Source organism: Scomber scombrus, chromosome 15, assembly GCF_963691925.1.
Source record: "Scomber scombrus chromosome 15, fScoSco1.1, whole genome shotgun sequence".
NCBI lineage: Eukaryota > Metazoa > Chordata > Actinopteri > Scombriformes > Scombridae > Scomber > Scomber scombrus.
In genome coordinates, this window is record NC_084984.1 from 27,465,645 (window position 1) to 27,481,394 (window position 15,750).

Consider the following 15,750-nt stretch of genomic DNA (forward strand, 5'->3'; position numbering starts at 1 on the left):
GAGCTGAGCACATGTGCAGGATTGAGGTGTATAGGAGGATTTGGTTTTACCCTGCAGGACTGGGCCTGTTCCTTCAGGGCCTGGATGCTGCTGCCATATGCACTCAGGTCAGACATCAGAGCCTCGTGCTTCTTCAGCAGGGCCTGTGGAAGATAAAGTATTCAGTACAACTGCTTTTGTCACAGAGGCTTGTGCAATAAATTTAACATGAGCTGAGGGTGGAAACACTAAAATCATCTTGTTGACTAAGACAAGATTTGTCACATCTCTGTAACATTCAGGTACCTCAGCAGAGTCCTCGTCTTTGCCGTAGTCTGGGCTCCCCACAATGGGCTCCTTCTCCCTCATCCAAGACTCAGCCTCGTTGGCGTCGGCGAAGTACTGCTGGGCCTGGAGAGAGTCCTCCAAGTCCTGTCTCCTCTGGGAGGCCTTGGCCTTCAGTGTGTCCCAGCGTCCATGCAGTTCACCCAGCTTAGATTTCACTTCCTCACCAGCGAAGTGTCCTGAGAATCACACATGGATGTTGGTATGTCATATTTCACAATCTTCTCATACAAGACACTAAAAACAAGACATGGGAATTTAAATGAATACCTTCTTCCACCATGGCGTCTCCTTTCTGGGTGACAGCTTTAATGCGGGGCTCGTGACCGGTGATCTCAGCCTGCAGGGCCTGGTGCTTCTTCAGGAGGTTCTGGACACCAATCAGGTCTTTACCTGAGGAAGACACCAAGAGAAATGAGTTAAAGCAGGAACCCAACCCTGCTTAGAAGGACTACATAACATCAATCTTTTTTTGTACTGTACAACATAGTGGCCTGAGTTTTACCTCTGTTAGTAGAGGCAGCGATGGGCTCCTTCTCACGGATCCAAGTCTCCTCGTCCTCCACATCTCTGAACAGCTGCTGGAGCCGCAGAGAGTCGGACAGTTTCTGCTTGCGTGCAGCCATGGGCTCGCGCAGACCTTCGTAACGGACCACCAGAGCCTCCTGTTTCTTGCGGATGTTGTCGGCGTCAAAGTGTCCGGCCTCTTGGAACTGGCGAGCCTGGATTGTTATGCCGTCGATTCGGTCCTGAGAGAGATATTCACAGAAGGATTTACAACATTTGCTATTACACTTTTGTGTACACTTATGTCCTCATGAACTAGTTTTATTGGGCACCTGGTGAGCGGCCACGTCAGCCTCCAGCAGGGCGTGTTTCTTCTGCAGGTTCTGGACACTGGTCAAGTCTTTTCCATAGTCGTCAGAGGCCAGGTGACCCTCAACCTCATACAGCCACAGCTCAATGTCCTCTACGTTCCTGTTGAACTGCTGCTGCTGGTTGGCTTCACGAAGCTTGATACCTATGATGAAAAAGTAGAAAATCTTTATCTTATACTCATCCACAGTAGTAACTACAATTGTCACATTTGTACTCTGTAATCAGTAGCTTCAGTTTGCTTTTCTCTGGTTGCTACCTTTAAGCTCAGTGGCCTCCAGCAGTTTCTTCCACTGGGAGCTGACCTCCTCCATGCGACCGGCCACCTCATCAGAGGCGTAGTGCTTCCCATCCAGCAGCTCCTGGCCGGACTTCTGCAGGGCATCGATGCGGCTCTGGTTGGCTGACAGCTCAGCTTCAAAGGCTTGGTGTTTCTGTACCTTGCCCTGCAGGTTGGAGGGGTCCTGTTGTGAGGAGAGCAGAGGAGCACACAGGTTAGAAACCCAGAGCAGAGAACTGAGAGGACACATCCCCACAAGACGCAATCTAAAAACTCTTTGATGCACTACCTTGTAAGCCTCGTCAGTGGCGGTCTTCATCTTCTCGTTGATCCAGCTCTTGAGCTCATCTGAGTCCCTGAAGAACTGCTGCAGATGGAAAGAGTCCTCCAAGGCGGCGCGACGAGACTGAGCGCGCTCGTGCAGGGCGTTGCGGCGGCTGAGCAGCTACAGATGGACAGAAAAGAAAGAAGATTCTTTCAGTGGAACTAAAACAAACTGCTAACTGCTGTAACTAATATGATTTAAGGTGTTGCACTTACAGCATCTCTGCGGGTAGCCACATCTTCTTTGGCGTAGTGATTGTTCTGGATCAGTTTGGTAGCAAACTCGTCCAGGGCCTGGAGATGTACGTATATGTAAGTTAAAAGAAAGAAAAGAGTCAAATCTGGCTGTAATTGTGAAGCATGAACAATATTCTTATGGACAACTGGTGTAACTTACAGTGATCTTCTCTTCCTGGGCACTGAGTGACTTCTCAAAGTCCTCATGTTTCTTCAGCAGTGCCTCTACACTGTCCAGAGAGTCTCCAAGGTCTTCATTCAGTAGGAAAGCCTAAATAATGAACAGACTGCATTAGTAACTGACAAATCACATCTGCTACCTTGAAGAGAGGCTGAGTGTTAGCTGGTTATTACCTCTTGTTTGCTCATCCAGTTGTCGACTTGCTCAGTATCCCTGTAAAAGAGCTGCAGGTCCATGCACTGCTCGTACTGCTGCCTGCGGACCTCCCACAACTCCAGCAGAGACTCTTTCTCCTCCGTTAGGATGCCCAGCTACACAAAACACACACGCATGTTAAACATGGCACATGGTGTCCATACAATAAGATAACATCACACTACAGACACAAAGATTTATCTAAAGCTCTGGCAGTCCTACCTTTTCCTTGACCTCATCAGAGGCGTAGTGTCCTGTATTAAGCAGGGCCTGGCCGGCTTCATCAGTGGCTCTAAAGCTGTCCTCATGAGCATCGATCTCTCCCTGTACAGCACAGAGGACACATGTCAAGTACATGTTGCATTTCATTTTGTATTCAGCTTTTTAAAAAGGACAATTCACAGTGTTTACCTTATGCTCCTGGTGGCGGTCTAGCAGAGCCTCGGCTCCGGCCACGTCATTGGCCAGTTCATCGGCGTTGATCAGGGCCTTCATTTCTGTCACCCAGCTGGTCAAATCCCTGAAGTCTGCAGTGAAGCGCTGTAGCCTGAAAGAGATTGTCACAAGAGGGCAGGAGTGAGCAGACTTCTGTGAAGAGATGTTTAACAGAGTGGCACTGTGTATGGATGTATTTGAGTTTCCAATTTGACTAAAAAACTAGAGAAAGAAGTGAAATTCTACAACTATTGTTTGTTTACGTATCCTCCCGAGCTGGGGGGAGTCTCAAACTGCTTTAGAGAGAGTGATCAACACCTGACAACTTCATGAATAAATCAGGAATAAATAGCATATTTGATTTAGTGCCAGAAATGTTGATCAGCAGACAGTTTCCTGACACTGTCTGGTATTTTACCTGTAGGAGTCGTTGAGGCGAGCGTGACGCTCAGCAGCCAGAGTGCGAATCTGCTCCCAGTTGGTGATGAGTTCATCCTTCTTCAGGTGGATCTGGGAAGCATTCATGGGATGTGTTTGCTGCAGGCGCTCTGCATCCCCGCCCAGTGTGTTGACCTGATTGAAAGAAGAAGAAGAAAAGGAGAAAATAACAAGTTAGAATTCAAACTTTTATGGACCTTTATGACTATTGTGTATATGTGTGGATGAATGTAAAGCAGCCTCTTGCCTTATCTTCCAGAGCAGCCAGGTCTCTCTCCAGACCCTCATGTTTGCGCAGGAGAGCCTGAACACTGGCCAGGTCACGACCAAAGTCATCTGAGGCCATCAGCTGCTCCTTCTCCTTGATCCAACTGATAGTCTCATCCACATCCCTGTTGTTAGAATCACACACACAGTTTTATATTTACAGTGCTGACACAATCATTTACTGTCAAAATCAGGGAGAGAAAAAACATCTGTATTTTAACCCATACAATCAGTATTTATGTAAAATGAGATGTGTAAAAGCTGTCCAGATGTTGCTCTGATTGTGTTTACCTGTTGAAGCGCTGCACCTCAGCAGCTCCGAACAGCTTGCCCTGCCTCTGCTGGGCCAGGCCCTTCAGACGCTGCCAGGCGGCGTTGACCTCGTCCTGCTTGCGAACTATCAGCTCGCCCTCAGGGTGGGCCTCCTGTGTCAGTTTGGCTGCAATCTGGTTCACCTCGTTCACGCGTTCCTCGTGGGCCGCCAGGTCTGTCTGGAACTCCTCGAACTTCTTCTGCAGAAGCTCCACGTGCTCCAGGTCCTGACCCAGCTCTTCTGAAGTGGCCATGGCCTCCTGTAGGTGGAGGTGGAGGTAAGGGTTTATGCTTTTATGTGGTTCAAGTTAATAGAAAATGGAATATAAATCACTGTGTTTCATTTACAAGGTTGTAATGAGGTTGGGACAGTTGGGACCACTCCATCATGAATTTTGAGTCACATTTGAGCAACAGTACCTTCTTCTACCAACTGAACTTGAAGATTCTTTGTGCACTGAGCTTGAACTTCATTTACAGTTACAGCTGCTCTTCTGCTACCTGCCATTATAGCCTTGTTCTTCTTCTTCATTCAGATTAATTGGTACATTTAGCCTCAGGCCAGGTTTTAAGCTTCAGATTCCAATTAGAATTTCCTTTTAATGAGAACAGCTAAATGCTGTTAGAGCAGCTTAAGAAACAATACATCCTATATTCTGAAAATTGGCCAGGAGACAACTGAGATATGTGACCTTCAATTAATAGACACAAACATAAATATACAGAAAATATTTAGTTGTTCTCTCCAGCAGCAATATTTTTCAAATAAGCCATTTTTCTTGCTGTGTAGTGTGACTCTGACCTTATCACTGATCCAGTCGAGAGCATCTTCACACTCGCGCAGGTACTGGACCAGTTTCTGGGCCTGCAGGAGACGCATGCCCTTCTCCTTGGTCTTCTGCAGCAGGAGGTCCCACAGGCGGTGCAGCTCCTCTAGACGGGTCTAATTCACAGGACAGAGGAATTTTTTTAAGTTAGTGATAAGATAAGCTCAAAGGTACATGTGAGAATAAGTAGAAAAAGAGAAAACACTAGTAGGCAAACATCTGTACTCCATCATATGACAAGATAAGTTTTCCCTCTGTATTCATCTGAATCTTTATCTACATTTACTATACTAAGATTGCTGCTTTGTGCGCTTACAGAAGAAAAACAGTCCTCTTACAAGACCACAGTGTATGAACAGTCCCATCCTTTGCAGTGTTCTCCATATGAAACACACTACATGCACTAAAATACATCAGTTCATCTCCTAAAAATAGAATGGAAAAAAAGGGAAAGTTGGCTGAGAAGATTTGGAGATTAAAGGATTTTTAAAGCACTCAAGAGTCATTCGTTGTCCACTGCAGTCCATCACCTACTTTTATATACTCAGCCATATTGAAATTTGTAACTATGGGTCTCTGCTGTGTCCGGTAAGGCGTGTAGGACTGAATCGGACGGAAGGGGTTAACAGGGAACAACATGTCCAGGAAACAAAACTAAGTGGGTTTCATCTGTTTCTTTCTATATGCCTGTAAGTTTCTGTTTGCTCCACAGTAATGTGTCTTACTCGAATGATCTCGGAGGCGAAGTGGCCCTCGGTGATCATGAGGTTTCCTGTGTCGTCCAGTTTGACGATCGCCCCGGCGTTGGCCTGAACTTCAGCTTCAAAGGCCTGATGTTTCTGCAGCTTACCCTGTGGAGAATAAAAAACACATTTAAGATGTATAAAATGTAGAGAAATTATGACAGAGTGTGATGCAGTCAGAGCAAATGTCAGGGTTCAAATACACAGAGAGACGATGAAACCAGGCTGTCATACCTGCAGGTTGGAGGGGTCCTTGTAGTTCTCGTCTGAGGCGATCTGCAGCTTCTCCTGGATCCACTTCTCTAACTCGTCGGCGTCGCGGCGGAAGAACTGAAAGCGGTAAGAGTCCTCCAGCTTCTGCCGGCGCATGATCGACAAGTCCTTGAAGCGCCGGTAGCGGTCCAGCACCTGGAGCCGGCGCTCCTGGATGTCTTCTGCTGTCTCCAGCACTTTGCCTGAGGCGTCCATTTTCTGCAGAAATACACAGATAAAGACTTGTTAGCAACATTTATCACAGCTTTAAATTGTTTTCTAGTGCATCGGTTTCAACTACGTCCAGGACAGATTTGGGCAGAAACTTTAAAATTCGACGTGCTCAGGCCACCTAGATATCGATATTATATTGATAACAGTGGATAAATAAACCCTATTTGCTGTGTCTGTTTGAGTATAATATAGGATGGGTGCTCAAGGTCAGCATCTGACTTTTATTGTAGGTTGGGATGGGGTTGATGGGGTAGAGTGGGTAGATGGGTGGTGCCTAATTAAAATTCTCTGGTGTAATGTTAATGCGCAAACTTGGCAGTGACAACACACGACACTCTCTCCACCCTTTAACGTTGCTATGACAACGCTGTCAACAACAGGGAAATAATAAGCCACATTAAAACCACATTTAGGGGGACAGGATCAGCTACAAATGAAAAAAAATTCATTGATTGATAGAAAAACAGCCCATACCTCATATTCATAACACGAGGTATGGGTTGGGTCCACACTGACTTGTCGTCTGGCCTTTGAGAAGCCTTGATATATGATCTAACAGTCTAGGCCCACCACCACCCACCCACCCTCCCCCCATCCTGTCTCAAGCTGAGCAACCAAGGGGCTAGCAGCTGAAAATACTGAAATGCCAAACGGGGGTGGGGGCGGAAATTCCACACGCATGCGAACAGTAACCGGGCTTCACTGAACAATGGGATCGCTGCGGTCAGCCCCTCTGTCCGCTGCGCCTCTGTCCCTGACCGGCGGACCCTCACACTGTGGGGAATGTCTATTTAGAAGCCCTGTTGAAACATGGCAGACCAGGATCGTGAGCTGACGTCCGAACTTCTCAGAATCAGTAAAGCAAGGGCGGTACAGGAAGAGCTGAACCCATTCACAAATTCAAAATAAAAGCCATTAAACAGTGACATAAATTAAAGTTTGACTATTGATGCTTTTACCAGATTGTGCTGGACTCCACCCATAAAAACAAACACACAGACACACACACACAAAGAGGAAGACAGAGACGGATATGGATTGGTGTATGTAACCCAAGGTCAAACCAACTCCGAGCATAATAGCAGAGTGCAGGGTGATGGTGGGGGTGGGAGATGGGGAGGGGGGGAGGGCGGGGTCGGGGTGTGCGGTCCGTCGGGCCTAAATGTAGATCTGAACGTGGCTTTTTTGTCGATGTTGCAGACAGTGAGACAAAAAAAAAGAAAAAAAGAGATGGACTGATGGGAGACGGTCCTGTGGTCCATGTCTGTGGTCAATGGGAGGATTAGTGGAGTCAGCAGTGCAGTTGCAGTGGGCTTTTAAAGCAGAGCCAGAGGGCAGAGATGCTTTGGTCCCCAGAGGCACCATTATTTTTTTCCAGACTAGAGTGCACACATACTGTAAAGATAATGAGCAAGTATCTCTGTTCTCTGTCAGGTATCAGCTCAGTGGATATTATCTCATCTGTAGACAGAGGGGAGACTGACACAAACACACACAAAACAACCATGTTCGTAGCATCACTGAATATACAGTAAGCCGATTAGTGGCACCGACCCACCCACTGAAAAAGTGAGTGGTAGCGAGCACCCCTCCCCCATCTGCTAACTTGCCCCAGTTCACAGAGAGCTTAAATCATCTCAGGGATTTAAATGACCTCAGTCTCATTCTGCTCAGTGGTGTCAGACAAATGGAACTGACTTGAACTCTGACAGCACAAGAGGACACCGACTTGTGTGATTTGGATCCGCAGTGATATAAAGATCATCACTCGTCCCACACACTAACATCCCATCTGTCCATTCACTATCTGGATCAAACTGAGGATGGAAATTGACTTTACTTCTCTAAACTTACTTTATTTGTGGTTACTTACTTAATTAAAAATAACAGCAGATAAAACTTAGTAACACTGACTGACCATGCAAACACCTGTCTGATGGCCTACTGTACCTCCAATCTGCCGACCCCAACTCTAAACCACACAGCGGGGGCTTTTTCAAAAGGTGACTATGAGTGAAGTAGGAGTAGGAGTTTTGATCCTCTGCATGGTAGCTGTTAGACATTGGGCTTCATGCAAGAACATTTCCTATTCTCATCCTAAAATTATCTTACTTTCTTATGTGAGGTTTGCTCAATGTTAGATTTGGCAAACTCTTAAAATGAGTTAGAAATCACTTGTTTCAACTTCACCTGAAGATGAATGTTTATGAGATTTGATCTGTGCACTTAAAATCATCATATAATACGACCTGTTCTGCTGATTTTGGACCAGTCTCATTAGCAAAAAAAGTCACCCACATACATTGGAGCATCAAGTCTTGCAGTCAGAAATCAGCCAAAGTGTGATAAAAACACGTTTAACAGTGTCAGTAGTCACATTAGAGGACCTGAAATATTTAGACAATATAAATACAGCTGCAGGGATGTGCAGTGACTGAAGATTGATGATTTGACATGAAGTCTAAAGTAAAGTGCTCCATGATTTTAATGGAAGCCGGTTAAGAAACACCTGTGACAGTCCCAGAGACCTGAGAGGAGAGAATATTACAGCCTGCAGTAGCTGATGTTACGCTGTCAGCTGTAACACAAGATGTCCTGTAGAAAGACCCTGAGGCAGCTGGTTACATCTATACTGAACTGTAGTGACTGCTGTGTCAAAATGACTGTTTGTGCCTTGTGGAGTCTCTTCATGACAGGTTTCAGGGCTATATTTTCTGATTTTATGTATATATATTAAAAAAAGGGAGTGAACAGTGGGGTGATGATGACTAAGTTATGTAAACGATGTTGCAATGACACAGCACATTTGTATGATAGACTAGAGCATTTGTGATTTCCATCTTGTGTTAGTTTCTTCAACTATAACTTCAGACGTCACTGCATCTGTCTGTTTCCCATGATTCATAGTGACAGTTTAGGAGATATGGGCTATGCTGTGTTGTGTATGATGTTTTTCTATCTATAGAGCAAATTACCCCTTGAGGACATTAAAGTTACCTCATGTGCTGAAGGCTCAAAGGTTGTTGTTTTTTTGTATTATTAACCAAATGATTATCATTTGGTTTAATATCAATCATGATGGAATTTCCTGGACTTAAATATATATTTGAAAAGGAGTGACGGCTCTGTGACGCCCTCAAACACAGCACTGGCCCTGCTGATAGCCCTTCCTCCCATCTTGCATCAGTAGATAAGAGCGTTCCCTCTCTGCACCTCTGTGCTGCCTCTCCAGCAAAACACCCACACACACACACACACACACAGATAGCAGCCAGCACTATGCACTACAGCCTGCTAGCCTCTTCCTCCACTGTAGCTGCACGCTCATATTACCTTCGCTTCCATTTCTTCTAGGCGTGTTGAAATTTTAATGCTGAAGTGGGAACTTTGAACGCTGCCTGGGGCATGTGACTCTCAAAGTTTAATTATCCACTTTAACGGGTGCGGAAACAACCAGGATCATATCATATTAAACTAGTGGCTTATCAATTTTAGACAGCATCGGCTGATGTGAGGTGCTAGTGGAAAAGTGCCATGCTGTTTATACCCCTCATACAACACCCAAATATATTGCAGCAATTTAGGAAAGTTACAAAGGAGTATTGTAAATCACTTTATATCTTACTGAAGTATTGCTGTTGTTTATTTTCAGTTTAATTACTCACTTTACTCTTCTAAAATCAAACTCTTCTCCTTCTCATTACTTGATTGGACAAATCTGTATTACAACAATTCTAATAATTATAATTACTAGCTTTGATCATTTCTCTGGAATAAATCAGGATTTTTCTCACAGAGCCGCAGCACATGTATTTTTAGATGTACTGTGGATCCCATGATGCCTCTGAGTGCTGGGAGAAAAAGAGATACAACATGGGTGTGTGTGTGTGTGTGGGTTGGCGAGTGTGGGTGGATGAATGGAGGGTAATGGTTTTTGATTCACTCCCAACTAAATGACTGCCCACATTCTACAGCTATCACCTGGATTATGTATTGGAAAACCTCCACCAAGGTATGTGCTTCCTGCCTGTTAGAACAAAAACTAACAGCTAGATGTGCAACAAGCTGATACACTGACACACAACAACCTTCAGCTACTCTAACTCTCACTGAGCTTTTGTTTAAGTTAGAGTTAGATAAATCCCACATATCTTTAATAGACTGTAGAATCCATTTTCAAGCTGAAGTCACACTACATTCACTCAGCTTGTATAAACTAATGTTGGCTGTTGTTAGGATGAAGCGAGCCTCCACCCTCTATGAGCCTACAGCATCTCCTTCCCATTAAATGAACAGATTGCCCTCTGTCAAGGAGCTGATGAAATCATTCACTTAGCAACTCCCAGTTACTATGGTGAACCATCTGCTGCTGAACAGAGGTCACGCTGACGCCACGCTGGGAGAATGGAAGCTAAAGGAATTTGCAGGAAATGGGAGAGTCTCATGAGAAAGAGAGTGAGCGGTGAGGTAACGGCAACATGTCTCTTCCTCTCTTTTTCCTCCAACTGAACTTTGGACAACCTGCAGCTGACTGTCATCCCCTCTTTGTTTTACACATCAAGACATTTACTGATCCATATGTTTATAGAAGCAGCCACACCCAAAGAATTTTCACTCATCATACAGATCAATAAGTGACGTATAACTTTACAATTAGGGATTTTAAGCAAGTGTAATTACTGAGGAACACTCGAGCATGTATGTAGTCTTTACCAATCAATTACTAGCATTTAAAATGTGAGATTAATAGCTGAAACTGAATTGATATGAACAGTAAACACACTAAGTTTTGGCCTGTCCAGCAGGCTTCTCTCTACTCACACTACACTGATAGCTAGAAGGCATCCAGGAATATGCAAACTAACCTACGTGTTTTCTGAAGCACTGATCATGTGACCAACTTTGTAACGCAGGTTCACCGAGGTACGCATGACTGCAAATCACTTCCATGCAAAGAATGTCACACCGAACAACAAGGCATGCAATAGAAGTCAACTAATACTGTCATTTTAGGACTCAACAGAAGGTCAACACACACACACACACACAGTTCAGTTCAGCAGCTGCTTCCCAAATGAAATCAAACACTATATTTTCATACTGGCAGACCTGAGCTGATAGTTTGGGCAGGATGAAAAGAAGAAGAAGAAGAAGGAGCAAAGCGTACACACGTCAGATTTTTCTCCTCAGCTTTTCTCGTATATGTGTCTCTCTCTCGGCTGACGGACGGGCTACATCTGTGGCGAGATCATAGCGTGTGGCGTCTCCTTAAAAAGAGTCTTGTTGGTGACCGAAGAAAGCAAAGAAATAAAAAAGAAAAGTCTCATTGGCTCCGCAGCGCAAACAGACGCATTGCACCTGCAGTGACTGTGCTGTACCGAAAAAAAAAGAGCAAGCCAAGATGTAGCCCAGCCCATGCGTCTCTCTCTCTCTCCCTGCTCCTGCCCCTCCCCTCCCCCCCCACCACAGCCATCCCTTTACTCAGCAAAACAACATCACTGCTGCCCTCCGCCGCTCTAGAATCCTCTTTCCCTTGTATAGCTGATAAAAAGACACACACAGACACACAGCAGTGACACACACACACACACGGTTGTTACCTTGAGTTTGGGTTTAGTAAACGTAGCCATGCTGTGTGTTTGGCTGGCTACATTAAAGTGGGAAGCAATCAGCAGTGAATAGTGATGCTTTCACAGGAAGTTCATCATGACTGTGTTTTTAAGCAGGTGGTGTGATACAGGAATCATGATGCATTTAAGACCCTTCCAAAACAATCTGGGAAAATAGTCTGGTGCCAGCAGTAGAATGACAATGAGTTAGCAGGCCCCAGCACTAAACCTGACAGCCCTGGAGACGAGGAGGCCTATTTTCTATGTGGGTCATGGTGGTCGCACAACTGTTACAGAAAAAAAAAAAAAAAAGAGGCTGTAGCGAATAAGATGAAATGATAGGTTGAGGGGAGTTTGGAGAAAGTCTTCACTTATAGAGGTTATCGATATGTTTCTCACCAGCAAAACAAACCAGTGGATGATAAATGACTGCAGAGCTGAGAGTGCACAAACTATACAATCCCGCCCTACCTGAATGGCTTGCTATGGCATCAATATATCATCAATAATCTAATGCATTGGGCTAAATGTAATGGGTAGGCTCTACTCAGGTCCATTTGGCAGAGTAGCCAAATAATAGGATGAGCTTGAGTTTTACTGTAAAAAAAAAAAAAAATCCCACATATGGCTAGAGTTGCAATGATTAGTTGATTAATCAATTTGTTGCCAACTATTAAATGAATCTTCAACAATTTTTTATAACCCATGAATTATTTGAAGTCATATCTGTGGGTCGTGGGCTGTTGGTCGTGAGGCTTTGGTGGGGCTTTGGAAAACAGTCATCAACATTTTTCATCAAGAGAATAATCAACAGATTAACTGATAATGACAATAATGGTTGGTTGTAGCTAGAGCCTGACCGATATATTGGTCAGCCGATATTATCAGTAGATATTGGCCTGTCACGGATATATCGGTATTGGCGTATATGTTGTGTGATGTGTGCCGATATTTTTTTTAAGTTATATAGGCAGCATTTAACATATATTTGATCCTTTTTCTTAATTCAATTTAAATATATATGTACATGTGTTTTTGTTATGTTTTGTTTGTTTGTTATCTAGTTAGTTTTCGTTATATATAATAATCAAATTACCCGTGTAGTTTACGGTTTAAGTCCACGGATTTCATTTCATACAATAATGTTCATTGTCAAACTGTAAAATGTAATGCCTTCATTACATATATTTGTCACACGTGTTTGATAACCACATTTAAGGGATCATTGCCTAAAATGTGTGTTTATGTATATATTCTTTATATATCAAATTATCGGCTGACTCCTAAATATCGGTATTGGCATCAGTCCCAAAAACCCAGTACGGGTCGGGCTCTGGTTGCAACTCTACATATGCTCAGCAGCCATGAGTGTGCATCGCTGTAACCAGGAACATTAACAATATTTATATGACATGTATTCAGGTGGTGATCATAATACAATCCAATTAAAATGGGGCAGCCTGCAGGGACATATCATTTGCCTTGGGAATATCTGAGGAGTATTTTTGGCAGTTCTGCTCAGAGCTGTCCCATTTTGCCTCCATGTTCCTGTATCACAGCAACATCAGGTCAGACACCCCCCCCCCAACACTCACCTAATGTTGTTTACAACACCAGCAAAGGTCACACATTGCTATTCTGCTGCTCGAGGGTCTGACAGGTGGATAAAAGCAGTTTGCAACGACTGCTGCAGTACAATACATTTCTATCATATGGAATGACTCGACAAAATCATCAGCTCATCTGATTTTGCCTACGCGATTTTAAAGCATAATAACGGTGATGTGAACTGCTAATTAATGACTGCGTGGGTCATTAATCCTCTCTTATTCTCTATTGCTGCCGTTTTACATGTGGGTGACAGAGGACTTATTACATTAGAGGTGAGTGGACCATATACATAACAAATATTAAATCTGACACAGCAGTGCAACCATGAGCCTGAGCATGACACATGACAAATTAATACATACTCATATCATAAAGATGCTCACTCCATTTCCTCTCAAATGGAAAGACAGAGGCTATAGCCTAAACATGCTACACTGATATGTCAAATAGTGAATGCAGATGGCAACATGTAGACTAAATACTAAAAAACTAAAAGGTAGAGTTTCATCCTATAACTTTTATTTTAAAGAAACTGTATGACCACTGAATGAGTAATCATTCATAATCTAAATAAAGAAGTAGGGGACATTTCTGGGCTATAACATTAACACATTTAAATCCTGGAAGCATACATAATAGAAAACTAATGATAAGCTTGGGAACTCTTAAACAGTGTTTACATGGTTAATAATGTATTTCTTCACTGTCATTATAATACTCTTCACATTCCAATGGTGTTAGAATTCCGGTGTTATCAGTATACATCCTGTAGCCTGTGTACTTTTAGCTTTCTATCTGAATTCCTATTTAAGTGTGTGGGGTGAAGGGGAGGGGGGTTAGCTGCTATGTGAGGAACTTGGCACCACCCTGACAAAGTCAGTTGCCGGGACAGTCAGTGACACCGATGTGAGATAGCGCCATGCTGTTATTACTATCCACAACCGCCTTAATGCAAAATGACGAGCTATCTTTATGTAAACCATGATCCGTCATGCTTTTTAAACACCAGAGTCTCTTCATAGCCTTTGTTCAACTCAATAAGACATGGAGATAATTGACAATACATTGGACAAAGCTGTCTGACAATGCGGTTATGCATATGAAAATGTAATATCAGTCTGCCTGAGGTAGTGTATTAATGATTAACAGGGACAATGTCTCTATTTCTATGAATGCAGAGTAACAAGAGCACTGACAGCTGGGCCCACATATGTCCAAAGGTATCTAACTGAACTGGGCGGCTCCCATTCAGACACGGCCGACTAGTCATAGAAGCACAAACACAACCTTACCAGTGCTATTTGACTGAGAGATACAACACTCACAATATACAAACTGTGAGTTAGACTTACTCTAATAAATATAGCTGAAACATGAGTTATTTAATTACCACACATTTGCATAGTAAACTAACAAACAGAGCTAGCAGACAGCCGTTAGTTACCAACTCTTGAGCTACGTTCGCTTAACAGTTGTAACTTAACAAGTAATATAATAAAGCTTTCAACACGACAAGCATATTATTAAATATATAAGGTTAGACTAATGAATGTCAAACGTTTGTATGAACGCAGTGCAGGTCGGTGGGTGTCGCTGCAAGCTAATGTTATTTATTAGGATAGCTAATGTTAACAATTAGGTGATATATATCCAGGTATCTAACCGCTTGAAGGACACAGTGGCTTCGTCTGCTGTTATTCGCTTTAATGCCATGAACTGAGCAATACATATGAGCAACAAAAGGAATGCTTACAGCAAGCTAGGGTTAGCCACCTAGCTAGCTAACCCTAACCCATAGCAGCCCGAAAGGACTAATGGAATTATGAGAACCTGATACCCATTATGTCGTGTATCTGCTTAAGACTGCAATAAATTCGAATAAAGATGTAAGCATATATATTACCTCGGTTTGTTTTCGAAAAGAGCGAAGTGGTAGCTGTCCAGGAGGATCGACGACGAAGGCTGGGAGGCTGCTTCTTTTTTTTTTTTTTTTGCCAAGCGTGACGTAATTTTCTGCAGCTGTACGGAAAGAGCCGAATATTACCGGAGGAACCCGAAACAATGAGCGGATCATATTATTGTAAAGCTCAGTAGAAGCAGCATTATATGGTAGAGATCAGCACTGTAGGTGGGCTGGCAACACATTTTTTGCATTTTTGTACTACATTATTAAAATATTCTAATATAGAAGCATACTTTGCACACACTTACATTCCCTCTCTGTAAAGACAAACAGTAAATATCACAGGACTGAAGGGGTTATGGTCAAATTGCACCTCATTTATTAGACTAGTCAAGGTTACTAACATTAATGGAGGAAAACGACTGGGCGTCTTCATTTTGCACTCCCATCCCTGCTAGATCAGCTATATTAACACGCTATAAATGACTACCAGTCAACACAGCAAAGTGTGTGTTAAGCTCACATTAGCTTCCTCTATAACCATCAGTGCTTACTGTGGAAATTGCCTAAGCAGGCTTCTCTATCAGCTGACTATCATAAGAACATCAGACAAGAGATCATCTGTGCATGAGCTCTTTACATATTCCTTTGACTGAGTAATTTCCATCTGTAACCGCCTTATGTAATCTAAAAATGTTCATT

The 15,750-nt window shown here is 43.4% G+C and overlaps 1 protein-coding gene across 5 annotated transcripts in view; it reads right to left on the bottom strand.

Annotated features, from left to right (window-relative positions):
• The window catches only part of sptan1 (spectrin alpha, non-erythrocytic 1), a 35,068-nt gene extending 19,941 nt beyond the window's left edge, over positions 1-15,127 (bottom strand). For 3 of the 5 annotated variants that reach the window (XM_062435056.1, XM_062435055.1, XM_062435052.1), the window contains exons 1-19: positions 11,093-11,124; positions 5,674-5,910; positions 5,422-5,547; positions 4,672-4,812; positions 3,849-4,129; positions 3,538-3,682; positions 3,271-3,425; positions 2,829-2,964; positions 2,640-2,741; positions 2,396-2,533; positions 2,202-2,312; positions 2,021-2,098; positions 1,770-1,925; positions 1,460-1,664; positions 1,164-1,345; positions 830-1,073; positions 595-717; positions 286-503; positions 51-143 (exon numbers count right to left, since the gene is read on the bottom strand). In XM_062435056.1, coding sequence (XP_062291040.1) covers positions 51-143; positions 286-503; positions 595-717; positions 830-1,073; positions 1,164-1,345; positions 1,460-1,664; positions 1,770-1,925; positions 2,021-2,098; positions 2,202-2,312; positions 2,396-2,533; positions 2,640-2,741; positions 2,829-2,964; positions 3,271-3,425; positions 3,538-3,682; positions 3,849-4,129; positions 4,672-4,812; positions 5,422-5,547; positions 5,674-5,907 — 2,868 coding nt within the window. In that variant the 5' untranslated portion in view covers positions 5,908-5,910; positions 11,093-11,124. Of the gene's footprint in view, positions 1-50; positions 144-285; positions 504-594; positions 718-829; positions 1,074-1,163; positions 1,346-1,459; positions 1,665-1,769; positions 1,926-2,020; positions 2,099-2,201; positions 2,313-2,395; positions 2,534-2,639; positions 2,742-2,828; positions 2,965-3,270; positions 3,426-3,537; positions 3,683-3,848; positions 4,130-4,671; positions 4,813-5,421; positions 5,548-5,673; positions 5,911-7,321; positions 7,394-11,092; positions 11,125-15,048 lie in introns of those variants that run through there. The other 2 variants (XM_062435053.1, XM_062435054.1) reach the window with 2 other exon arrangements.
• Positions 15,128-15,750: the final 623 nt, after the last annotated feature.